Genomic DNA, 27,125 nt, shown 5'->3' on the forward strand with positions numbered 1-27,125 from the left:
GTTTTCAGTGTTTTGCTTGCTTTGTACATGGATCATCCCAGGTAGACAAGTGGTAATCATTAGATACCAATCACGAGCAAAGGAAAAAGTCGGGCACCAAATAAATCTAACTGAAAGAGTGTATAGCACAGTCAGCAATGAAATACCAAAAAGAAGCCACTTGCCTTTTTTACTGGTTTGTTGGGGCTTGCCTTTGTTTTCATACTGACCAACTAAGTGATATTTTTGCGACTTGAAGGCCTAGTAAAATTCAGTTTTATATTTGAGAGGGAAAGAAATGACTCCTTTAACAAGAAATCCCAAGATAAGTTGATGAGATGTGACTGGAGTTTGTTTTTTACTCAACCTGGGCAACCTGATCTAGCTGTGCATGTCCCTGTTCGTTACAGGGGAGCTGGACTAGATGGCCTTTAAAGGTCCCTTCCAACTCTGAGGATTCTGTGATTCAAATGCCAAGGTTACTTGTTTTTTAGAACATAGCAAAGTCTTTCTGGAAAGGAAGTTGAACGTGTCACCATGTAGCTGAGCATGCTTGGCTATCACACGGCCCCTCGCGTTCCGGAGCTACCATTCATCGCAGGTTTGAAGCCCGGCCGGCGCTGCTCGCTTCTGTGGCTGCGGTGAGGAGGCTCGGCGCTTCCGCCGCCGCTGCCCCTGCAGGCAGCCGGCAGTACCCGGCCGTCCCGGCCACCGGGAGGAGGAGGAGGAGGAGGAGGAACGGGACTGCCCTCCTCAGCTTCACATGCGATCGCCTCGGGCCGGTTCCCTCTCCCCCGCTGCCCTGTGTCCTCGCGTCCCTCTCCTCGCCTCTGGGCACGACTTCTCCGCTTTCTCCTTTCCCCGGCCACCGCCCGATGAATAATTCAACAGGGTTGGTGCTCGCTGCGCGCCTGTCCTGCTCGTGGTGGTGGTGATTCTGGGCTCAGTCTGCCCTCACCGACGGGGCTCTCGTCTGGCCGAGCAGGGATGAGAATGGCCGGCGCGGGATGAAGTTTCCAGAGGGAATCGGCGTGACAGAGGCAAGCCGCATTCCGTGATGGCAAAGCCAGAGGACAAAGACCATGGGAGGCCATGGGGATGCTCCCAGCCCTTCACTTTCCTGCCATTTGGGATATGCCTCCGTGCAATGTGTCGCTGCATGGGTGAGTGCCATCTGCACGAACCTCCCTGTGCACCAGTGCGGCAAGATCTGGTTGCCTAGGAGGAGCCGCACCTGGAAAGGCTGAGCAGAGCCTTGCTGGGAGCCCAGAGGAGGCTGTGGTCCCTCCCCGCCGCTGCCGGCTGCCTCCTTTGCCTCTGGGAGGTGGGCCCTGGTGCCAGGCCCTGCCGTGGGCTCCCCCCGGCAGGCAGTTCTCAGAGAGGAGCCGAGTGGTGCTCAGGCAGCAACCTTCCCTTGGACAGACAAGTGCGGGCAGTGCCCCGGGCGGCTTTGGCTACGCAGGAGGACACCGAGCATGACTAACCCCGGCACGAAGGGGTCATTCCTCTCACAGCCGATGGTGAAGAGCGTGCTGGTGTATCGCAATGGGGATCCTTTCTTCCCGGGGCGCCGCATTGTCATCAATGAGAAGAAAGTGTCCAACTTTGAGGTCTTCCTGAAAGAGGTGACTGGCGGGCTGAAGGCACCCTTTGGAGCTGTACGTAACATCTACACGCCCCGGGCTGGGCACCGTGTCCGGCAGCTGGAGGAGCTGCAGAGCGGAGAGCAGTATGTGGCTGGTGGCAGGGAAGCCTTCAAGAAACTGAAGTGAGTGGCTGAAAAGTAACTTAAGATTTATACTGAGCCTGAATATCAGCATTCCAGACCCCTCTCTCCCTCCCCTGCCACCCCTTATTAGGCACTGTACAAAAGCAAACTGAAAGAAGGTCAGGCATTTGTGACAGAAAATACTGCAAAAGAGCTTCAGAGGTGAGCCGTAGAAAACCTACTGTTTTCATCAGTCACACAGTGGCATCTCCCTGACATGGCAATAGAAAAGGAGAAGCAGTCTTTTAACCCTAAGGACATGCTGCATTGGCACAGTGTGATGGATGTGCTTCGCTGAGGGGCAGGTGTCCGTGTTTGTATTCAGTGATAGCAAGGAGGAAGCTCTAGAAAGGAGTGTTGACGGTACTGTGTTGACAGCCTTGCTGGGAATTTAATTACCAACATTTCCTTTCGTGCTTATTTTTAAAAGGTCTGATTCTATCCACATCTACATCTATTCTATTCATATGGGGTAAGCATATAGCCATTTTCTGGCCAGAATAGCTGAGTCTCTGCTGCCATTTAAAAGATGACTGCCTTTTTTTTTTTCCCACTGTTGGGACACCAAGAATTAAGCTGATATTTTATCTGTTTTTGACAGGAAAAATATCATGGGGCAGATCTGGGCTTTTATGTGCACTTTCTGAGTGGAAACACCAGTAGAGGTTCTTAATTCTGGCAAGGAATTTCAGTTTCTCAACTGCCTAATTATATGCTTTGTTCAGTCTTTGCGAGCATTAATCCTACCTACAGCTGACTTTAAAAAAAATCTCGAAGTTAACAGGCCCTTTCTGGGGGTGGTTGGGAATTCCTAAGATAAACTACCTGCTTCACAGACCCTTGCTTGTCTTGATCAGGTACTGTTGAAGAATCTACCTTTTTCAGGAGAGCTCAGCATGTTTCAGAATGAAGCTCTGTGTTTAATGAACAGGGTTTCTATCAGCACACTTACTGTTTTTGTCACCATCTGCTTCAAGAGATTTATTGATGTTTCTTGTGCTTCAGTGGCAAAGCAAGATAGGAAAATGTATGACAGGGCAAGTAGAAGTCCCTTTTCCATGTCAAATGCAGTGCTCTATGCTCAAGAAAGAGCTACCTACCTTGTCTTTTGGTATTAAATTCTGTGGTCCTGTGAGTGGCTTAAAGTTTTTGGTTGTCAGCACATCTTATTTCACCTTCCTAAATGTGTTGTGTGTCCTAGAGGCTAAAAGTAAGTGTTTTCTTCAGTATGTGCCATGCAGAGAATTGGGTGTCTCAGATTTATTTTTGATGGGAATAGGCATTTATTTTTATTATCTCATTTTTCATGATCAGAGTTTTGTGGTGAGTTTTCAGACTTTTGTGGTTCCAACATGTGACAGGATACCTGAATATTTAAGGTCAACAAAGAGAATACTTTCTGAAAAGGTAACCTAAAACACTCAGTAAAAGCAAGCTGTGCTGTATATATATATTCCTTGAGAGTATGCTGTGCTTCCTGTGGGAAGGATGGTCTAGATGATTTTGAGATCTTTTCCATTTCCATGTTCACTATCGATATGCATTTATACAGCACTGTAAAAGTAGGCAATGCTTTTAGAAGCATTATTTAAGATAGTCTGGGGGTGTCTGGTCCTTAACTAGATTGTAGACAGAAGGGTAATTAGGGGGACTTCTTAGCCAGGCAGGTCAGAGGAGAGGGGAGTCAATTGGAAGGGATGATGTTCTGGAAGAAACTGAGAGAATTCGAGAACAGAGTCTGTTTGCGTTTATCTCATGGGCAAAGATAAAGCAGTTGCAGCTGTGGGAGACCAAAACTTCTGTCGTAAGGGATATGATTCTGGTCTTACAGCAGCAAGAAGTATGTACATTTTTAACAGTTCTTTTCCCCTTTGCAGTGATGCTTGTTGGCTTAATTCATTGTTACCATGGACTAACCAGAGCTGAACTTTGAAATAAAGACTTGTGGCACCCTTGTGTGAGAGCGTAATGAAAAGGGGAAAATATCCAAGGAAAGCAGGAGCTGAAAGTGTCAGCATTCAGCTTCAGGTGGTGCACTTGTTACTTCACAGATGCCTAATAACGTGATCCAAATCTTTCTTCCCCATCTTCACTGATAAGCTTAACGGCTTTCACCTTTAGCACATGAACTTCTGCCATTCTAAGCCCAAAATTTTAACATCTTGAGATATATTATTCTGGGGTGTCTCATTCTACAGCAGTGACAACACTGAGAACTAGAAACAGCCTGAGGTCCTGCAGCTACTGGGAGCTGCATTCATGAGAAGGCCAGCTCATGAAGCTTTTGTAGTGCTGGCAATGGACTGGAGCTGATGCAGTCTGGGTATCTGGATAGCTGCCTGTTCAGCCAGTTTAAGGGTTACTCATGCTTGAAGGCTTATTTAATTTCTTTTGTTTGGAAAAGCAACATATAGGTAGTCTACCACTGTGTGTTTTAATTGATGTTTTTCTGTTAATGCAGAGTTTTTGTGGGAATACTCTAGTGGAGCGCAGTGATGTTCAAATGTTTGTGGCTTTGTATTTTTTTTTGTCCTTGGATTTAATTTATTCATAAAATAATTGTGAAGATGCACTTATTACATCATGATAAACCAGGTATAATGTTTTCAGATGTGTCTGAGACCAGCTGAAACTCAAGTCATGTAGATCCTTTTCATATTAGCCAATGCACTGATTAAATTTGAGTATGGAGAGAGGCTTTAAGTATATCAGAAGCTTACTGTGAGAAACTAGGAGGCAAGATGGTAACCTAGAAAACTCTGCTAAACTAATATTGTGCTGGTATTTATTGATCCACCTCACAGTATTCCATGAGCTCCTTTCCAACAAGTAGGTTACTGATGGTCTGTACCAAGCACCAGTGATTGACTAGAAGTTAGATGGTTAGTTCTCCCTTACCTTTGGTATTCACCCAGAGGGCTAGCTTGTAGATTTATATTAACACTCCTTCATTAAAATTTGGAATTAGTTACTATTTATGTTACTCTGAGGCATGGTGCATTTTAAGAGCTTTGGTGTTAAAAAGTATAAGATATTTGTATTCTGTAAGTTAGATGCTTCTGTAAGTAATCAATACTGATTTTCTTCCACAGCTATTTGGACATAGGAGAAACAAAGAAAAAACCTGCTGAAGTCAATAATGAGGTAGGTTGTATTTCAGAAGTAAGTCTGCAATTAGTATTAGTGACATGTCTGAATTTTTAATATATATTTATTATGTTCAGAAAGAATACAATTATCCAGCATTCTGAACATAATATTTCAGTGATAATTACTCTGATTGCTCTGAACACTATGAACTGAACTGTCAGTCTTCCATTTAGCTTTCTGAATTGCCATACACACTCCTAAACTATCGGGAAAGGAAACTGCATGGTGACGTTACTGGTCTTAAATCTTTTTTTTTCATTCAGAAACAGGCTATAGTATTGTGAACTTCAGGAATTTTGGACAAGGAAATTTTCTTCAATCTTCAATCACTTTTTTGATTGAAAAAATCACACTTAGTTGAAACGCTTTTTCCAGTCACTGCCAGTGACAACTGCGAACTTCTAACTAGTTCTAGTCCAGTATCTTCCAAATTCATCTGTTTCTTTTGAACATAGCTACGCTATTAACTAAGGAAACAACTGCAGGCTTCCAAGAACTTAACATGTGGGTTTTTGAGACATGTGGCTCTGTATTATGTATTTTACTTTTTAATTCTGTATATAGATAGCAATGATTCACAAGCAACATTTGAATTTCAGCTTTTGCCTGACAGGAATAGCTCACAAATGTTTCCATCTCCTCTGTCTTGTGCTCTCATGCCAAGTTTCTAGCAATTTAATGATTTGTGTAGCAGGTGTCTTGAGACGCCTTGTGCTAGAAGACCTTCAGAAAAGAAGGTGTATTGCCATAATGACATTTGCTGCGATATTCTGACACATCTTACTCAGAGGCTGTGAAATATGACGCGTGCATTTTATAAATTATCATATCTTTGTAAGCCATCTTTGCTTGTAATTTTCAGGTCAGAGATTTGATTTACAAGAATCATATACATTTGCTCTTAGCTGGATTTTTTTATTCCCCAGTTTGTTTATGTAGGCAATTAACCAGAACAGTGTAGGGAGGTCTCTTGCTTTTGTGTCATTATTTGTGTCTCCCTGTTAAATTATTTAACAAAGAATATAGAACAATTAAAAAAAAACAAGGAAAAAATAATTAAACACTGATGAGTCAGCAAGGTATGTATACATCTCAGTTGCTGAGCTGTATACAAATATAAGTAACATATCCACATCTGCTCTAAGCTTTCTAGTATCTTTTGTCCGTAAATTCCATTTTTCACATACACCATTTTCTTATTTTAGTCCTGAGTTTCTTTTGATCAACCTTTATGAATCTTTCTGAAACTATTTACTTGTTGCAAGGCAGATAGAGAGAATCAAATAATTAATCTCACCTTTAGTTGTGATCTTTGTAATAGATCATATTTTTTTTTTTCAGAGAGAAAAGGTGTTTACAACAACAGGATTAAACTCATCTGAACCTTTAACACACAAAAATATTTCTGGACATAAAAACAAAAATCAAAAAAACCGGCCAACCAACCCTTGGATTTATGACCAGGCCTTGCTGATTTTCTTCTCAACACCTGCACATGTGGGCAGTACCATACTTTCTGTAAAACATTGTCTAGCTGAAAATGATTCTTACACGTCGAGGATGAAAAGATAACTTGAGAAAATTGCTTTTGATTGTCTCTGACAATATGGTGGATTACGTTCACTATTTTGTGCAAGTCCCATTAATAGAGTGCTCTGTGACCGACTCCAAATGTCCCTTGGTGAGAAGGCAGTTGTCTTCACAGAAGCCCCTTAACCAAGTTCTGATACTAGCAGTTATCAGGACTACCACAGGACTGCAATATTAAGGCTCATTTTAAAGCTGATAAATTTGCTGCAAATCCTTAAAAGATTCTGAATTTAACAAATTCTAAACACTTGGAGAAATACTTGCAGAAGTTGTTTCCTTTATTTACAGTTGCATGTTTGATAAGGGAGGCTTCTTTTACTTCTTCCATATTCAGAGCTCACTGTGTATCATCTGAGCACTTTCAGCCGTCTCAGGGCTTTGAAGAAAACTAGTATAAACCATCTGTTATATCAAGTCTCTTTCCTCCTGCTTGGCTCAGTTTACAGTCTCCATGGCCTCTGTGGAGAGTTTAACTCTCCATGTTAAGTTTAACTTTATGTTATTGATTGATTTGAGGAGTCCTAAAAATGAAATGAAACCTGGTAATGTTCTACAGATTTTTATCTGGACTTATGAATAACACCATTATTTTCAGGCCCTAATTATTTAATTCTAGAAATGAACTTTCGGGGGCTAGTAACAGAAGTTTTAATGTCTAAAAATATTTATGCTAAAATGATTTGAGAAAGCAAGTTCTATTTGCACTTAAAAAAAAAAAAAAATCACGTTTTTCCATGGAGCCTCATAGGAATCTTTGATATAGCCCACAACAATGTTTTGCTTTCAAAAGACATTATTTTTGATTGAATTTCAAAAATAAAATCTGCCTGTTTTTTTTTTCTTTAGGAAAAAAAAAAACCAATATGTAAATTACAATAAAAATTTGTGGCCTGTGAGAACAGCAAAGTGTAGCTTTCAAAATGTGAATTGTTTCAATGAATTCAGTAGGAAGGACTGCTTTGAAAGTAATGCATGCATGGAGAAATTTGTGGTCAGGTCTGAGCTGTAGTGTTCTGGTGGGCTAAGAGAGTGGGGCAGCAGGAAAGTTTGGTGATGGCCTCAGAGGTAACTCCAGGCTAAAATCAGGGTGTGTTTTCAGACTCATCTTTGCCAGGACAATTCCTGTTCTGTTTGTCCTGGTGCAGAAATATTAAACCACACTCCTTCATCATCTCCACCTCTTATTTTGCCTCTTTCTTTTTTTCCTCCCAAAACATTTTTAGAACATAGTAGAATGTATCAGGGCTCTTGCATTAGTGCTCTGGACCATGGGACATTCACATGATCTCAGTAATAATGCTGTTACTGTGAGACTTGAGACTGCAATGACTATTCTTAAAGCCTGCTCTTGGGGATCGCCTCCCACCCTTCTCACCTGGCACCTGTTCATGTCCCACAAGATCCTGGTCTTCCTCTGAACATGACCTCAAGGGTGTGCAATCACAGAAATAAATGGCTTTGTTCTGTGTTATTCCTGAATGCTGATGGTGCGTCCAGAATTGAGGCAGGAGCTTTGTTGGTGTTGTTGCCCACAGGAGGAGATGGTCTTGAAGCTATTAGCACTGTTTTTTTTAATACAATCTAAACATATAAAGGACAGATGTCAAGATGATGGGGCCAGACTTCTTTCAGTAACACTCAGAGACAGGGCAAGGGGCAATGGGCACAAACTGGAACACAGAAAGTTCCATCTGAACATGAGAAAGAAAGAACTTACTTTGAGAATGACAGAACACTGGAACAAGCTGCCCAGAGAGATTGATGAGTCTCCCCTGGAGATATTCAGAACCTGTCTCAACACTTTCCTGTGCAGACTACTCTAGGGAACCTGCTTTAGCAGGGAGATTGGACTAGATGATCTCCAGAGGCCCCTTTTTACTCCTACAATTCTGTGATTCTGTGGCTTTCTCTATACCAGATTTTAGAAGTACGTCGACCTTGGCCTGCTGCTTATAACAGTCAGATTTCTGTACCTACATAGTGCTGTTTATCAAGGATTTGGAAGATGAAAAAAAGATGGCAGAGAAACAGCGTTTGGAAAATTCATGGTCAGTGGTTAAGGATGGTATCATTATTATCATTAGCTATCATTAGCATCCTATTATCATTAAGCTGAGTGGTGCAGTTGACACAACGGAAGGAAGGGATGCCATTCAGAGGGATGTCAACAGACTTTAAAGGTGGGCCCGGGTGAATCTAATGAGGTTAACACAGCAAAGTGCAAGGTTTTGCACTTGGGCCAGAGGAATCCCAGGCATGTATACAGACTAGGAGGAGCAATCCCTGAGAGTAGCCCTGCAGAGAAGGACCTGGGGGTCCTGGTGGATGAAAAACTGAACATGAGCCAGCAGTGTGTGCTCTTGCAGCTCAGAAAGCAAGTGGTATCCTGGGCTCCATCAGAAGAGAGGTGGCCAGCAGGGAGAGGGAAATGTTGTCCCTCTCTACTCTGCCCTTGTGAGGCCCCATCTGGAGTACTGCATCCAGGTCTGGGGTCCCCAATACAAGAAAGACAGGGAGCTGTTGGAGAGGGTCCAGAGGAGGACCACAAAAATGATCAGAGAGCTGGAGCACCCCTCCCACAAAAACAGGCTGAGGGAGCTGGGCTTGTTCAGGCTGGAGAAGAGAAGGCTGTAGGGTGACTTCATTGCAGCCTTCTAGTACCTGAAAGAAACCTACAGATAGGAGGGAAGTCAACGCTTTACAAGGGTAGGTAATAGGAGGACAAGGCAAAATGGTTTTGAGTTGAAGGAGGGAAGCTTTAGGTTGGATATCAGGGGGAAGGTGAATTGCCTTCACCTGTGCTTCCAGGGCTGACTGGGTCTTTTTTTCCAGGTGCTTGATCAGTGGTTCAGGCTGTGACTCAACAGTTCCCATACAGACCTACATTCTAAAAGAAAAATAGATGAAAAATACAACACATTAATTTCTTCCTAAACTGTTCTCTCACTTTTCTCAGGAAGTGACAGAACATAGTAAGTACTCTGTCAGAAATAGGCTCTTCTACAAAAATCTGTAACTATGAGTCTGAGCTTCCAAGGAAGGTGCTCCTCAGGAAACAAACAAACAAACAGATTAAGTAGTCTTCTCTACCTTAAGGATTCCCTCACTTTATTTAAAAAAATCCTTTAGTGTCCTTTCTCATAAGGTGGCATAGTGGAAATGCTAAGTCAAGTCCTGAAGCAGTGATTGAGCACTTGGTGGGAAGGCAGGGCCAACCCAGGGGAGCTCAGGTGCATGCAGTGCATCTGAGTAACTGGAAGGGGTGGAACCAGGATCCACACCTTCCCAGACCTCATTTAAGAGTTGGCAGTGGAGATCCCTTCCTACTTGAGGCATTCTAAAGGTAAGCAGCTTTTTTTTCCCTGTGTGTCTGTAGCTGCTGTGTTTGAGCTTGTTCTCATTTGCTGTAGCTAAGGACTTTGCCACCCTGTTATTATTGCTGTACTTTGCATCATGTTATAGCATTGCAGGTAGTGAGCTTTAACATTTGGGAATGTTCATCCTGACCCAAGCTTAAGATTTTATATGAAATATTCCTCAGCTATGCATCTGTCCTTCACTTCTTTGGCAGCTGAGCTTCATGTTTTGAAAGAGAGATTTGTTTTGTAGTGAAGGTGATCTGCAAGTATAAATACATTTTAAATGGTGTGCTTGAGGAATCTAGCAAACCTCTAGAGGAAGTATGGCCAACATAGTTACCATTTGTTTATTGTAAGCTTAATTGTTTGCTAAAAAGTATTGAAAGCTATTTTCCAATTATAATGTGTGGAGTGTAGACACGTAATTTTTTTGACGCACTCTGGTCTAGATGGTCCCCCTGTGCACTAGGAAAGATTAATTTTACTTGTCATTGGGTCTGGTTTGTGGGTAAGCTGCTGAAGAATGAATGGGGCTTTTGGATTTTTGCAGATTCTAGGAGTAATTATTTAAGTTTTAAGTTCTCTGTTTGAGACAACTGTGAGTTCAAGGAATGGAACAATATAAGTATCTAAAATCATAAAATTATAAATGTCCAAATTGCAGGAGTCAAGTGGATAGGGCCAGACTCTTTTCAGTAATGTGCAGCCACACAGCAAGGGGCAATGGGCAAAAACTGCAGCACTGGAAGTTCCATACAAACACATAGAAAAACTTCTTCACTGTATGAGGGTGACGGAGCACTGGAACAGGCTTACTGGAGAGGTTGTGGAGTCTCCTCTGGAGATATTCAATACCCATTTGGATGCTTTCCTTTGCGACCTGCGACTTGCTTTAGCAGGAGGGTTGGGCTTGATGATCTCTGAGGTCCCTTCCACCCCTATGACTCTGATTCTGTGAGCAGAATTACTGCTGTGTGATACCGAAACAATCTATACTCACAGGAGTAAGCGTGTTGTTTGTGGTGGTTGTTGTGAAACAAACACAAACTGCAGTACCCAAAATTACTGTACACAGAATATTCATATGTCTGAGAAGAAATTGTGTGTGAAAGTCCACTTCCTAGTTCTATGCCACTATAAAATGACTGAACCATTTTGTAAGTCTACATCAGAACAGCTTGATTGTTTTTACTGCTATTAGAAGTCTGAGTAAGGAACTTCCAGTTTTGCTGAGGCCAAATGTAATTAAGAGCTACACTGTGGGTGCAGTATGGGAACAATTAAAAAAAAAATATGAAAAGGTAATAAAAAAGGTGATACACATCTTTAATATCCTGAGCAATACCTTTAATAGTTAAGGTTTCTATTACACTGTTTGGCATTTAGTATCCTGGTAACATAATTAGGAAAACTAGGCATACAAAACAGATGCTCTGCTTGAGTTTTTATAATCTAATACCAGGAGGATTTGGAGAAGATGATTTGACTAGATATCCAGTTGAAACTTTTTTCTTTTTTAGTCTATTTTTTTCCCCTAATTGCCCTGTAAAAATTACTTTTTGCATAGTTCAGTATACCTGAATTGTATAATTCTGAGTATTTTAATTAAGGACTTCTTACAGATGGGTTTTAGTATATTTTGGAGCAAGAGAGACTTGTAGAGGCCTTGGGTCGCATCACTGGAGATTTCATGGTCTGTATTGTATTTGATATGAAACTCAGAAGTTAGTCATTTCCTCAGTTAAGATGACTGCCTTGTTCTGTAGGGTGACTGTCCTTTTTTTTTGTGATGAGGATGGGAGGAAGGAAAGAGATATCAGTACTGAAGCTTTCAGTGAGACACGTAGGTCTCATTAAAAACATGTTGCTGCATGTTAAATTTTCCTACTGAAAGCATTAACAACTGTTAACTCAGATTAAAAATGAGGAAAAACATGATCTTTTTATAGTTGATTTTATTTTTCAGCTGTCAGTGTTCACAGGTTCAGGCTCTTCTGATCAGCCATGAAGATTAGAGGCTTCTTTTTGGTTTAATCATGTAATGAATTTAGGGAAAATACTCAAGCTCTGAGATGTAAAAATGGTGAGAATTGATAGTGTTATGTCAGTGACATACATCAACATCACAATTTGCTTTGCTTGGATAACATCTGCATTATTTATCCTGTTGTTGTGTATGTGCTATGCATTATAGGTGCAGCATCATGCAACTTAGAAGAAAATGAATTATTCTTTGGATCTAAAAGCAACACGGATGTGATATATTTTGGAACTCTGCATAGGCAAAATGCCTAAATGCCTGGGCAGATAAGGCCATGCTATTCTCTGATTTAGGACAACTGAAGATATGGCTCATAATCAAATGCCCCTGAACTATTACTTATCTTGAATGAAACATTTTTGTTTTCAGGATTTAGCTAGATGAAGCAAAACATCCCCTAGATACATGGGGCATATATGCTCCAGTTCACTTATCATGGGTGAAAAGGAGGGTGATTTACCTTGGAGGTAAACGTAATGACCCCAGCTATTGTTTTTGGAAGAGAGGGGCTTTAAACACTTTGGGAACTCTGTAGGAGCCTTGTGATCAAGAAGACTCACTGATTCTGTATGTGCTTGTTCTTCCTGACATAGCTCATTTCCGATTCATCTGTGCTTTGTGTAGACTAAGAAGTTTGTGTACAGCTGTAATGTTGTGATCTATTTTATATAAACCTGGAAATCCAGCCAGTTAATAGGAGTTTGAATATTTGTATTTGTACCAGTGGAAAGGTCATTAGTCTCTTGCTCAAGGCTGTTTTTACTATCCAGTGTACCATCTAGTAATGCAACCTGGCCAGGGCAAAGTAAATTATCTAGGTTTATTACCATGTAGGATAACTGAAACATTTTTGTACTGACAAAACTCCTCTGTGAATTTGACTCTTCATCTTAAGACAAAATGTATAAAAATGCCTGTTTGTGAAGTCACATTCCTATGAAGTAGGTATGATATTTCCTATGTTGTAATAACCTTAGAAAAAGTAACTTTTATCTTTCTAATTTGCTTTAGATCACTCAACCTTGAACATTCCTTTGTTTCACATCACAGGATGGTGATTGTATGTATAAATGGGGTTTTAGTTCTCTTGACCCCTGTTCTACCTTAAGGGAATGCAAATATTTGTTCTCATTTTTTTTCCTGTGCACATTGATTAACAAACAGGCAATTGTAACAAACTGGTAAAGTCATGGCTCGCTGCATGAGCTGATAAATTTGGTATGTGACATTGTGTTGAAATATTGAAACTTCAAAAGGTTGTTTATAAAGTGACATTACTAATAAGTGAAATGTTAGAAGTGCCCAAGATTATATTAATAAACCAATGAGAAAAGCAAACTCTTAAACTGGTATAAACCAAACTGACATGGAGCGCCTGGTTCAGAGAGGTTATTTTGTTTGGTTGATGTCTTTCTGCCACCCAGCATGGCATAATAAATTCTGTAAAGCCGTAAATCCTGTGGTTGCTCAGGTTGACCCATTGGACAGGGCTCTCTCCTGATAAGAAAAGGAAATAAATCAGTTAGTGACACCATTTCTTGCCCAAGCCTTCATGGCAGCCTGTGAAATTGCTACCAGACAATTATCTGAATTTAGCTTGTCTCAACACTATAATGTACACTGGAGGGGAAAAGTCAAGCTAAGAATGGCCCATTTCTATTTTAAACTATTCTCCAGTGCTTAAATATCACTTTGTTTTTAGAAATTAATTATGCAACATGGTAAGTTTAGAGGACAATTAAAATACTATTTAGTGAGCAGTATACTTCTCTGACATAGGATTGATTCTCTGAAGTGTCACACCCTTCTTAAGTCCTGAGTATCCAACAGAAATGTTGAGTAGTTTAAGTCAACCTACTTTCCGTTCTGTTTGAATAGAATATGTGAAAAGCATAACATAGCATTTGTAGAAGAAAAATCTTTTCACACAGGGATAAACAATAGTTTTACACGAGCCAAAAGGAAGAGATAACATTTTGCTGCATCTCCACTTCAGCGATTATTTTTTCTTTTTACTGGTTATGTATGAAGAAATGGAAAAAACATTCTTTTTAAAGTTAGTATTTCAAACCAATGTGTGGGATGATCAGAGACCTTACCTGAATAGCTGTTTTCAATTACAGCACTTTTCCTGTGGTGCTGTACATCTAATCATGTCTTCTCAGTATAGCATTTCTTTGAGTTAAAAGCATTGAATAGCAAGTATTCTCAAACTTTTACTGAGTGCCAAGCCCATCTACAATATTTGAAAGAGTAACATTTCAGTTGATCTTCAGTCTTTCAGTGTCAGCTGAACGTAAGCATAATTGAAATTTTTGTATGAAAACTGTTAAGTTGATGTGTAAATATGTATGCACAAAAAATACGTTTACATATATCTGCAGATGCAGCTTATTCAGAATGGTTTCCATAGAACAACTGTTTTTAATGTAAGTATTTATGACAGTATGCCTGAGTGTATAGTTTGGCTGCTGATTGTTTTGTTTTCCTTTTTTTTTGCCAGCAGTCAACAGTGGAGGATGTAAGTACCTGAAGTAGATTACCTGATGTCTTGTGTGTGTTTGCAACTGTGTTGTATGTGCTTGTTAAATTTTGTGAATATTCAGCATATTTTATAACAGTAAATGTTATATAAAATGTTGTTATAAAGCAACTGTACTTTGTTTTATTTTTTAACATTGCGTCAGTTAAATGCTTAGCTGCATATTGGCTGTGTATTTTCAAAGGAGTGTTAAGAGGCACTCAGCTGCAGCTAATGTTCAGCAACACAAACTCAACCACAGTGAACTATGCCTGAAGATGTATGCTTAGCTCTAAGCGATACTCTGTAGAAGGTATTCTGAAATTCAAGTGTTTAGAGATCTTAGCTCCTAGAACCTAGCTGATGTTGAGTTTGGTTGTTTTGCTTTTCCTGGGCTCTGCCAGGTGCTTCACAAAATTAATGAGCAGGTAGTAACTCTTCTCTGAATCAAGAAAGATCCAGAGGGCTCTTGTTGTAAGGGGCATTATGAGAAAGAACAAATTCATGATAGAATAGGAGGGTAAAAATTCGGGTGGTTTTCTGAGTCAGAGATACCATGGTGCATTTCCAACTGTATGTGGCTCTTGTTGCCTTGCAAATTCTCATTTGATTAGTTTTATCTTGCTTGCTCTGCTTCACTTCCCTCTAAGTTTCAACTAATATGATACTTTCTTCTTCCTGTTATGAATGTTTTATGTTACTGCTGTGTGTTGCGTAGTACCACTGAGAAGTATCTCCTTGCAAATTATGAAACAAGCATTTGGCAGTAGGATGTGGAAACTGCTTCTTGGATGGGCACTTTAAACCCCTCTGAAAATGTACAAAACTTGAAGAGAAAATCATAATGTGGCTAGAACATTGATTATTGTAAATATTCTCACAGTTGCTGATGCAAATGTGGAAGAAAACGATTTAGGGGTCCAGTGATGTTGATCAGTTAATGTAAGTACAAACTTTCACCCAAGACCACATCTTTGTTAATGTGTAACTCTGCAGTGCCAGAGGGGTCAGGCAATTCCAGACAGTGCAATGTTGTGGTACCTCCTACATGAGAAATGACAGCAGTCTCATGTATTCTTTAATTAAATCCCCAATCAAGTCCTCCACTAGATTGAGTTTGCATGACTATATACTTCAAAGGAACTGCACTGATTTATAGTAGCTGAGCACTTGGTATTTTATTGATGTCTGCCACTGCATATTTAAATGTTGTGGCTTGCTTTAGAAATTAAAGATCTTTTCATACCTCTAAGTAGTTTAACATTGGTCATAGAAGTTGTTCTAAACAATATGAGATAGTAACTTGAAGACTGTGTTGGCCAAAAAAAAAAAAAAACAGGAGCATGACTTCTTATTTAGAAGAATGGTGGATAGGGTGTTTTTTAGCCGGCTGCTGGAGCAGATCAGGTATAAGATATGCCTTCAAGAAGCTAGGAGTCCTGAAGAAATTAGTTATCCCTCCTCTTCCTGATATGCAGCACTAGCCTGAACACACGTTTAAGAGAATATGAGGGCCCCAAGAAAAGATGCAGTGTGCTTATCCTCACTAGTCACACTGGGTGTGGCAAAGGACTCTTTGGAGAGCTTGTACCAATTTGGTCCAGCACCTGCTTAATTTAATTTTAACTTAATCAGAGCTACTCTGATCCAAACTCCCAGAAACTGTGGTGTCATCTATGCGTTGAGCCAAGAACCTGTCTGGTGTTTTAAGCACATCAACATTATCACAGTCATCTTAGCATTTCTATGCTGATTTTTATGGTCTTACATTAGCAAATGTAATATTGCGTTAGCATATTATTTCCACCTTTTAATACAAGAGACAAATTTTGATTTAAACAGGTTTAGCGGAATCATACAAGTTTGTATTTTGTTCTGGTTTAGACTATGTTTAGAAAAATATTAAGTGTCTGCCCAAACTGGCCCTATCTTACAGTTCCCTGCAGTTTCCTTCTTTAAGAACAGGGCTGTTTTTTACACCTCAGAAGGATGCTAGAAATATTAATGACTCTTTGAGAGAGCAATTTAAAAGACAGACTTGCAAGCTGATACCACAGTATCTATTATTGGCAGAAATACAATCCTTTGAATCATAAATGAGCCTTTAACATCTGTCAGGTTGGTTGTTTTCTCAGGGGCCCAGTGATTAGGCTGAGTGCAATAACATGATGGTCTTCTGAGGAGGCTACCTCAAAATTAGTGGTTTCATCAGCTTGTAGGAACAAGTAAATAATTGAGCACACCTGGGACTCTCCTGAAGTGCTTCTGTGTTTAGTGAATGTGTTCTAACTAGTTCTAGTAAAATGTGGATCATAGAAACCTGAGTGTTGCATTGCAGACAGGATCAAAGTGTGGTTTTATGGCCTCTTCTGAGTTTAGAGTCTATCTTTCTTTCTGTCTGTCTTTGTGTCTTTCCATCTATCTGTCGCTGTCTTTCTTTTTAAATTTGAAAGTGTGTTTATTAACTCCAAAAGAAATCTTACCTAGTCAATATTGCATAACTTCCAATTCAACATAGCTGCATTAATGTTGAGCAGCCTGATTGATGTCAGTGCAATACCTTTTCAGTACAGGGAATAATGTTAGAAATATCCATGCTTTATTCTGCAGTTCAATTATCTTGAGTCACATCTCTAAAATGAGAATAGTATTCAGCAACTTTTCTAAATCACCAATGGTTTTGGATGTGAAGACCTATACACAAGTAAAAAAAAAAAAGAAATACTTATTACATTATAACAGACTTAGAGGTATCTTCCTATTTTAATAAATACTTTAATTTCTATTTCCTGAGCCATGGTTATCAATAGTGACAACTACGAAAGCAAGAACAGCATTTGGAAATGTTTCCTCATGTGCCTTGGAACATTGACTGAGAAATCACCAAAGATGCCCAAGATCTCAAGATGCTGTTTCCAGTGAGAGATCAGAATTATGCTGTGTCATGCTGCACTGTGTTGTGCTGTGGTTGTCATTCAAAAAGTCTATGAACCTGCAACATGAACTCTGTAAAAAGTGAAGCTGGGGTGGAATAAAAGGCACGTTTAAAAACAGTAATTTCTTTCTCCAGGTTCCCTGCTCTTCTTGTTGGTGATCAGCGAAAGCTCTACTCCATTATGAAGACTGAGTGATTTCTATTTCTCTTTATCCTTGCAGGTCAAGCCAGTTACTCACAGTAGAATCACTGTGTCAGCACGGTTTCGAAAACCCCTCCAGGAGCCCTACACGATTTTGTAAGTTCAGTTTTCAGTTAGCGAGATACTTTTTCCTTTCTTAACTTCAGATGATTTTTGCTCTGAATGGTCCTTCAAATTATATTACTTTGCTTTATTTCAGCCTGATTGCTAATGGAGACCTTATTAGCCCAATAGTGCGACTCCTTATTCCCAGGAAAACATTGAATCACTGGGACCACATTCTTGAAATGGTTACAGCAAAAGTTTCCCTCAGAAGTGGAGCTGTTCACAGGTATCAGAAAGTTGAATATTTGTGAGATATATCTGAACACAGCAACTGTATCTTTAAAACTGTGGAAGTAGATAATGGATCATGCCTGCTTTGTGGGAATTACCTCTGTAAGAAAATCATCTTTAGAGGTCCATTCCAACCCAAACCATTCTATGATTCTAGGAACCTGGAAATACGTTTACTCACGTCAGTTTCTTGTTTCATTTCAACTGCTATTTAAAAAGAAGGAAAACACTAAAACTCAGTATTTTTTCAACTTATTCCTTGTCTAAATGTTTAACAGGTATGTAATACAATAATAATCCAACGTATTTAACATAATGAAATTACATGCTAAAATGAAATAAATGACCTTTGTAAGGTCAGTCAAAATGTGTGGAATGTCAATAATGGATGCAGTCCTTTTTACCTTTAATTTTGATAGTTCTTTAAACTCACTGGGGCAAACAATTTGAAGGAAAATGTTTTCTATCCTTTGGTTTTTGAAGACTGATTTTCTGACAAAGGTATGCTATTTACTCAGTCAGCTCAGCCTCCTGGTAGGAGTCAGGACTTCCCAGTGTTTTCCCCTGCTCTAGTTGTTGCGGTATCCTTGCAGTACCCTGCAGATAGATTTCAATCCCCTCAAGGCCTTGAAATGTAAAACAAGTTCTCTAAAATAAGATCTAATTGTTGCTTGAGGTTTTAGAGCAAAAAGATTTGTGGTCTCCATGATAAACTGTACTGAGTAAGCAGGCTGTCAAGGTGTGTACTGGCAAATGACTGACATTCCAGTGTTACCCCATGCAGAGCAAGTTACAGAAATCCATTCTTTAGATAGGAAAGGGTTGGAAAATCACTCTTCATAGCTTACACAATCTCTTAGGCTAAGCTTGCAAAAATCTTTCTGAGATCAGTGAAAATACAATAATCTCTCTGTTTCTGTGATTACTTTCCCAGAGATGATACAGTCCGTAAAAGATAAAGATAAAATGCTGTCTGAGTATTAGCTCTCATCTGTTCTTCCACTCACTCCTGCATATCTCTTGTTTGTTACCTGGATTCTTACATCTGTTACTTCTGTCAAAGTAAATCTAAATTTGTTTTGCAGCTTTCTGGATCTGATTCTCAGCTACCATAGTCCTGAAGTGAACATAGTAAAGGCTGTAGACAAAATCATTTTTTTACGCTTATAGATTGTTTAAGGATTTAAAAATCTGTTATCTTTTAGGAAGTAACAAGAATAAAGCTCCTTGGTGAATCTGAATGATGTATATGAAAGCATATATAGCTATGTACATGGTTAGAATTGCTTTTGTTAAATTCTGTTCAGTATTCTGTTTTAATCTTTTAAAAACAAGGTAATGTACATAACATTTTGAATTATTTAATGTTTTCCATTTTCTGGCGTCCTTTAATCAGTTTTATTTGCTTAAAATGCTAAGAATACGTATTAAATATACTGGTAAAGTGATTGTTTTTCTTTAAGTTATACATTAATTGCTGGGGTTACTGAAACTATCTTACTGTTAGGAGAGGTCCTGTAAGACCACTGACTCTTGGAAGGCGAGGTGGAGTTACAAGAACCTGCATTATGTATATAGCAGTTTTTCTTCATGTCATTAAATGACATCCAAAGCTGCCAAGCCTTTTATAGTTTCACATGTGGCTTTTAAAAACAATTATTGATCATCTTCATCAGAATAGAGATATAAGTAAGAAATATGAGAGAGAAGACAATGAGGAAGTAGTCTTTCTCCTTGCCAGATTGTGCTCAGGGACAGGGTACAGCAACCTGATGAGCAGGTGTCTGAAGGGCACCTAGGTATTTGAGAATAATGGTTCCTCAAGCTGCTGTCCAATTCATCAGTCTGTGCTTGCTTTGTTTTCGCTGCCAATTTTTTGTTGGGATTAAGGAGGGAAAATGGAAGTCCACCATGAACCTACAGGACAAGATTTTGATTATCCCCCAATGAGAGTGAGCAGAAGTGACTCCAATAACATTTCCCGTATAATATTATCCAGGGGGGTGTGAGAGAACCTAGGATGTTTTTGAGTGATTTGGACCAGTTGGGAGGGTAAAAAGCTGCAGCAGTATTGTCACAAAAACTGTGTGTGTGATGCTGGTAATTACGTACGTATTTCACATATTAAAAAATGCATTTTTAATTCCCCTTCCATCTTCAGCAACTAATTTGGTTTCTTTTAGTTATTACTGTTATTTTCTGGATGAAAAACAAAATCAGAAACTGCCAGATGCTTGTCCATAAACTTTTTGGGGATTACATTAAACAAAATTTTATGCATTACATGTAATATTAAAACATAAGCAAAGTGAAAGATCAGGTACAAAAACCCACAGTCATGTTTCTAAGTATCACTATGTACCCATATGTGCAACATCATACAAATAGATAGAACAGTTCTTACACTGAAGTACACCAATTTGCCTTTTTTTATGTGAATTCCACAGAGCAAAATGTAATCTAGCAAAACACAGATGAATTCAGCATTTTAGAAATAAGAAAATCATGTCTTGTTCTATTATCATCATTTATGTATAGCTGATGCTATCTGCATGGCAGTGAAAAATAAATTCCTCTTTGAAATGTTATGACTGAAAATTTTGCACTATAAATAAAGATGAGTAGTGCAGAGGGGATGCCTTAGAGCTAGCACACCTCTTCAGAAGGAGACAACAACATGATAAAGACTTTTAAAAGCAGCAGCTTCTCCTTTGAGAATATTTGGTCTTTGCACTTCTAAAAGCGTGGTACTTCTATAGAAGTTGCTCTGAAGGTAATACTTTCTATTTATTGCTGTGGAAATTACATCAGATACAAAGAACAGAATAACACTGCTTGATAGCACTTTGTAGCTGTGAATTTGCTCTATTTTTCAACATAGTCACCACCATTAGCTGTGTGTTTTCATCAGCTGTAAATGAAAGCCTTTATGCAGCACTCGTAAAAATTTGCCCCAGCAGAGATGACCCACTGTCTCACAGCTAGGAAATGGCATTGTTGCTAGAAAATTTTTCTACCCAGTCTATGTTTAATTGGCCCAAACAGATGGCAGTCAGAAGGCACCAAGTCTGGATTGTACAGTGTGTGCACAAGGACAGTCCAGCCAAGACTGACAATGTCCTCCACGGTCTTTGAACTAAAGGAGAACCTTGTGATTTCATATTGCAAGAGAAATGTTGTCTTCTTCTCAGGCCTGGCTCTGGTAGTTCGAGACTTCAGCTTAGTCAGTGTCAAGATGGAGCGGTCAGAGTTGTTGGAGGAATTCAGTGACACTATTTCATGTCCATGTTGGAGACCACCCTTCTGTTGTCATCTGTTGCATGTCAACAAAGTGTAATGGAATATTGGTGGAAGGGTTTGACCTCTACTGTCATACCACTGACATCTGCCTCTGATATTATGGGGTTATATAATAAAGTAGGAGGCATTACTTTCAGACCAGCCCACGTGTAGGGCAAACTGCACCTAGAAAATCGAAGTACTATAGTGCAGGGAGTATAAGAAAGGCACGGAGATGCTGGAGGAAGTGCAACCAAGTACCACAAAGATGAGTGCCTTAAAGGTAAATATTATATGAAAAAATGCTGAGAGTTGGCATTAGTTATCTTGGAGATGACCCAATGGGGATGTTATGAATATATGTAAATATTTAATGGAGATGAGTAAAGAATTCAGAGCAAGACTCTTGGTGGTGTCCAGTGACAGAACATGAGACGATGTTCACAAACTGCAATACAGAAAATACCACTGAAACAGAAGAGAGAAGAAGATTACTATAAGGGTCATCAAGCACTGGAATAGGTCACCTAGAAATTTCTGGGGTGTCTGTCCTTGTAATTTTTCAAAACAGAGCTAGATGCAGCCCTGAGCAATTTTCTCCTGCTTTGTACAGGGTAGTTGGACTAGGCAGTCTCCAGCAGTCCTGTCTAGCCTCAGCTATTTTGTGATACTGTGACTGGTTCTAAGAGGTGCGTAATTTTTTTTCGTATTTATTCAAGGTTGTGCCCCTGTTTTTATGAACTTTAGAGGCATTCTTTTCTCTTTCAAATTGATTTTTTTTTCCCACACTTTATCAGTCATGGATGTTCTCAAGGCAGGCTGTTGGTATTCTTCATAAAAGGTACATTTGTTTAGGTGCATATGTCATGTTATATCTATCTTCTTACACTGTTGATATTTATGAATAACATAAAGAAATTCCTGTAGAAGGTTTAGAGAAAGCAATTTAAGATGGCCATCCAGCATTCCTGCGTTTAAAAGCTTAAGTGCGAAAGTTTAATGTTGAGTTTTAAAGTAAATGTAAATTTGGAATTTGATTCACAGGGAGGAGCTTACTCATTGTAGAGTATTTCCTCCTTCCTCATTGTGTTGATCTTCCCTTAATAAGGTGGTGGACTTGACAATGAAGGGATTGGGATAGCACAGAAGTAGTGTGTTGTCATACACACTCATCCCACTCCTAAGTCCTTAATGCATTTTTTTCATTCTTAGTAAAGTGTATGAAAATAAATTATTATGGTAAAAATCTACCTGTTTTAGTAGATGTATTAAATATTATTCTTGTTGGTGCCTGTTGCAATATATTAATGCATTTCCTGCTACTTTCTACCTTGCCCCTCAGGTAGAGCCAGCATTCAACACTTTGTTCTGTGCTGTATAATAACATAAGGACAATTCTATTAACTTTAAGGACTGATCCTGGTCTTTATTTGTGGGGTTGTGAACACACTGTTCTTCCCAGATTACTAAGTAGTGTCCAGAACACAAATGGGAGATAAAATCTGATATGAGAGGAGTCAAGAACCCATAGAACGGATCCCACCCAAGATATCAGGGGAAAGGTGTTAAAGACCAAAGTAATTTATTCCTCGTACTTGTTCAGAAACGGTGAGAATATTTTATCTGTCATAGTGCTTCATATTTTATTAGTTTTGACTGAGATTGGTCTACCTGTGGTTTATGTCATTTTGCAAAATTGCAAGGTTTATTATATTAAGTCTTTACGTATTCTTTCAGACTTTACACTTTAGATGGAAAACTTGTTCAGAATGGGTCAGACTTGGAGAAAGGACAATTTTATGTTGCAGTGGGTAGAGAAAAGTTTAAGAAGTTACCATATGGTGAACTGCTGTTCAGCAAATCTACAATAAGGCCACAAGGGTAAGTTCCATGTTCTTGTATATGTGTCAATTCATTTACAAATTAGAAATTTGTAACTCTAAAAACATTTATAAAAGATGGATGGATGGTTTTGCTTGAATGGATGCAAAATTTTACTGAAAATTTCTTAGAAAGTAGATAGAAGTCTGTAAATAAAAGAGAAAATGGAAATTCAACAGATGATTTTGGCTCATAAATAAGCCATTGATCATACTTCACAAAATTCTTATCAGATAAAAGTTTATTTTGTCTTGGCTTATTTTTTTTTTCCTAATATACAAATGAGATTATGAATTATGAGCTAAATGAGACTATGCATAGCTACATTTGTCAGGGTCTTCTTACATGGTAATGCTTTATGGAATATGTACTCCTTTAAGAATGCATTATGGTTGGGTCATTTTTGTAAGCCAGCATTATCACGTAATTGAGCTCTAAACGGGATCTCTGTAAGGAGGAACTTAGGCTTTTAGTATCTTTGAAATGTGAAGCTAAACTGGGAGTCACTTCAATGAAAGAAATTGAAAGAAATGGAAATCTGTCCCACAAATGAGTTTAGGGCATTTGTCCCACATTACACATGTAAACTTAGCTGTATTTATTTATTTTAGTGATCGACATGAATAACAAAGTATTTTGAGGAACAGAATTTACAACAAATGAATTTAAAGACAGTGGAAAACATTGCTTAAGATGCGTTGACCAATTGATGATACAGAATTCAAGTGAAATTGCTGGAACACTGCATTATATTAGTTTTAATTATCCTGTACTAACTCACTGACCTCTGCCCTGTGGTTTAGAAGTGGATTTAAGTGTGCATTGTGGTGAAATGTAGTGCATTTTTTGACTAAGTTAATGATTGTGTTTAAATATACTCTAGTGAGCAGAAATAAGTGGTTCTTAGCAAAACTTTGCAATTGGTAGATAAAACAATTAACTGTGTTTCTACCCTGGTGTTGCCTGACTTAATTATAGACCAAGAGTGTCTATGAAAGTGACAGTGTACAGAACTCTAAGGCATGTCTTATTTCTGCAGTTCTAAAGCATCCGTGCTACCTCCAATTGTGGGATCTCGAAAATCTAAAGGCAGTGTAAGTATCAAATGCCGCAATGAAGTTTGTTTCTAATTTTGCTTAATTCCAGCAGATGAAAACTCCTTGTCCTCTGGGTTTAATTAAATCTGTAGAGGAAAAAATCCACAGCCACCTGGTGGTATGCTTATTAATGCTTGATGAATCTGTAGCTATTTGCAGTGTCAATTAGATAAAAAAATCCAAGAAAATATTGTTTCAGTAACAGTTGCCTAATTTTTAAAAAAATCTTTCCTAGCAAAGAACAGCTGCTGCATTGTGGTCTTTCCCATACTACTTCTCAACTATCTTTATATATTTGTTCGTAACAAGCCTGTTTGTTTATTCCAATTACGGTCATAAAGGAAAAACACAGGACCATTTACTCAGCATACTGCAGAAAAAGGTGTTTCTGCATGCTGAGTCTGAATAAGGCCCTAAAACAGTTTCCTGCCTGATGTGTTTTGTCCCTAGCTAGCCATTACAGTACAGAGGTTAAGCATCCACTGCTTTATAACATGTGAAGCTATTTATACATGTAAAAATGAGTTCACAGTACACTTAGTGCCAACTCAGAGCACAAGTGTTTGTTTGCACCAATTATGGACAAGTGAAGAACACCTAAACAAAATAAGGAATACAATATACAAGTCTCTCTTCCCTTCTGTTGAAATGCAGCATAAAGAATATAGTCTCAAAGTAATGTTTGTTATTGTAAATATGAGATTTGCAATTCTGACATTCTTAAAAGCAATTATTTATTAACTCTTTTATCTTCTAATATTTGATAGCAAATAGAGAAAATCATTTATAATCAGTTTTATTCCATATAGAGATTGTAACAAAAGAGTGAACTGTTATAGATCATGAAATTGTTTGCTTCAGTTTGGTTTCTACATTTTTTTACTATTATTTCTTGGGAGTAACAGTCTCCAGTTTGAATTAGAAGAGGCTGAAATACTTCTGGGCCCTCAGTTTTCATTATATTGAAAGACTAAATGGCAGATTCAGCAGTACTGATAAATAAGTGCTTGATCAGATGGTAAAGCCTACGTGATATTTAAGTAAAATATTTTTAATAGAACTGATTTCTGTTAATCATACAAAAATTAGAAGAAGCACACAAAATGGGATCATGTCTGCAAGTGTTTTTCAAGGGATTCAAAATTTCATGCAGGACATATTTTTCTGACCAATTTTAATTTTATATAGTTACTGCTTTTAACTTCAGCAGTGAGGTACCCAAGACTCTTGCAGAATGAAAGTCCTTTCTGGTGTGCAAATTCTAAGATGTCATAAATTGTTCATGCAGCTACAGTAAGTGAAACAATAAAGTACAGTGTACTTGCCTTCCATGATTTATCAACGTTTGCAATAAAGTGAGTGGTTCCAGATGCTGATACAGTTTTCTATCCTCTGCTTGAGCGTTCTGTTGTTATACTGAGCGTTTTGACAGAACTGGGTTAGTAAGAAACTACACATGCCATTAGATTGACAGAATTAGGAGAGTGGCATCCTCTGTTGAGAGGCAACAATAGTTCAGTTGTTAATCTCTTAGCCCAGCCTAGTACAACTTCAACAGCACCCTAAAATGCTGCTATATGCAGCTAAGGGTTTTATGATATTTCCTGTGAACAGATTTAGATTGGAGAAAAATATTACAAGTAAAAATCTCTAGCTGTTAGAACTATTGGTATATCCAGTATCATACATAAATGAAAGCTGAAAAAATTAGGTTCAGGTTTCTGCTCCTTTTTCTGAATACACAACCCAACACACAGAGGAGCTGGGTGATTTCCTTGGTGGTAATTCAGAGGTCGCATGTTGCAGACTTGTTCTAAGTGTTCATTTGGTAGTCAGTGCTCCTACCACATGAAGGCTGTCATCCTCTCCCAGCCACTTTCGACATTTAGCAGATTAACATCTATGTTGTGTTTACCCAGGCAATGAATTATTCACAATTTACATCTATACATAAGCACAGACGAGGTACACATACTCATAAATGAAATACAGCTATATATTATATATATGCATGTATAGATTTGCCTAAACATACTTTTCATCAGATGAAACATTATTTCCTTGTAGGAATTGTCTTCTGCGAATTGTTGAGGAGCATTTAATCGGTCAGATCATATAGTAAGTTGTTAAGACATTTACAGCTTTCCAGGTTGTTTTAGATGTTTTTAACTGTACTGATTGTAAATTAATATGCTTCCTTAACACCTGATACAAATCCATAACTATTAAAAATTTGGAATAATGTTGACATTGAAAAAGTAAACATCATATGAACACTTCTTTTCAGGGAAATGATCGGCAGTCTAAATCTACTGTTGGATCCAGTGCCCCTGGGGAGAACAGCTCCTCACCTCAGCCTCCAAAAGAGAAGGCCAAAAAATGCCATAATCCAGAGGATTCTGTGTCCAGAGGACATAGTTCTAACAAATCTACAGAAGTAAAACAAACACCTTCCACATCATTTCTTCAAGATAATGGTCAGTACTGACATAAACTCAATCGTAGCATAGTGACTTTTTGTCTCCTGCTAAACCAGTGAAACAGTCTAGAAGACTGTCCTGTCACTCCATATATTGCTGATGTACTGGGAATGGTATTTTTCCTCATTAATAAACATTCTGAAAGTCATTAATATCCAATTAGATTATTAAAATCTTAAAATAGAAACAAATTATACTTTTCATAGCATTTGACACTGCTTGTAACTGTTGTTTGTGTTCATAATTAAGTGTGTAGTAATAACCTGTGGTTTAAAATTTCAGTATACATCATCCAGCAGCACAGTATTTATGTCTGCATTTGCCTAGAATCATGAGTTGCAAATTTACTTTCTCAGTCAGAAGAATTTTGTAAATTTGAGTTTGAAAAGAACAGCAAAATATAGGGTTTTTTTTGTATAATAAGAGGTTTTTTTTTTCAGAGTAAGCTTGTTAAACTTCCATTTTGTGTCAGTCTTGAGTCAAATTCCATTTTGTCCTGTTGTTGGT

General features: G+C 38.6%; 1 protein-coding gene across 6 annotated transcripts in view; it reads left to right on the forward strand.

Annotated features, from left to right (window-relative positions):
• DCDC2 (doublecortin domain containing 2) overlaps positions 413-27,125 on the forward strand; it is a 59,224-nt gene continuing 32,511 nt past the window's right edge. Inside the window, exons 1-8 of one of the 6 annotated variants that reach the window (XR_002435758.1) lie at positions 413-1,747; positions 4,840-4,891; positions 14,272-14,316; positions 17,565-17,641; positions 17,745-17,876; positions 22,898-23,041; positions 24,081-24,135; positions 26,426-26,615. Coding sequence is in view for 5 of the 6 variants with exons in the window: in XM_021388569.1 (XP_021244244.1) it covers positions 1,455-1,747; positions 4,840-4,891; positions 14,272-14,316; positions 17,565-17,641; positions 17,745-17,876; positions 22,898-23,041; positions 24,081-24,135; positions 26,426-26,615 (988 nt within the window). In the remaining variant the exon portion in view is untranslated. Of the gene's footprint in view, positions 1,748-4,839; positions 4,892-14,271; positions 14,317-14,390; positions 14,409-17,564; positions 17,642-17,744; positions 17,877-22,897; positions 23,042-24,080; positions 24,136-26,425; positions 26,616-27,125 lie in introns of all 6 variants that reach the window. The other 5 variants (XM_021388569.1, XM_021388570.1, XM_021388571.1 and 2 more) reach the window with 5 other exon arrangements.

The sequence above is a fragment of the Numida meleagris genome, chromosome 2 (genome assembly GCF_002078875.1).
Source record: "Numida meleagris isolate 19003 breed g44 Domestic line chromosome 2, NumMel1.0, whole genome shotgun sequence".
Classification (NCBI taxonomy): domain Eukaryota; kingdom Metazoa; phylum Chordata; class Aves; order Galliformes; family Numididae; genus Numida; species Numida meleagris.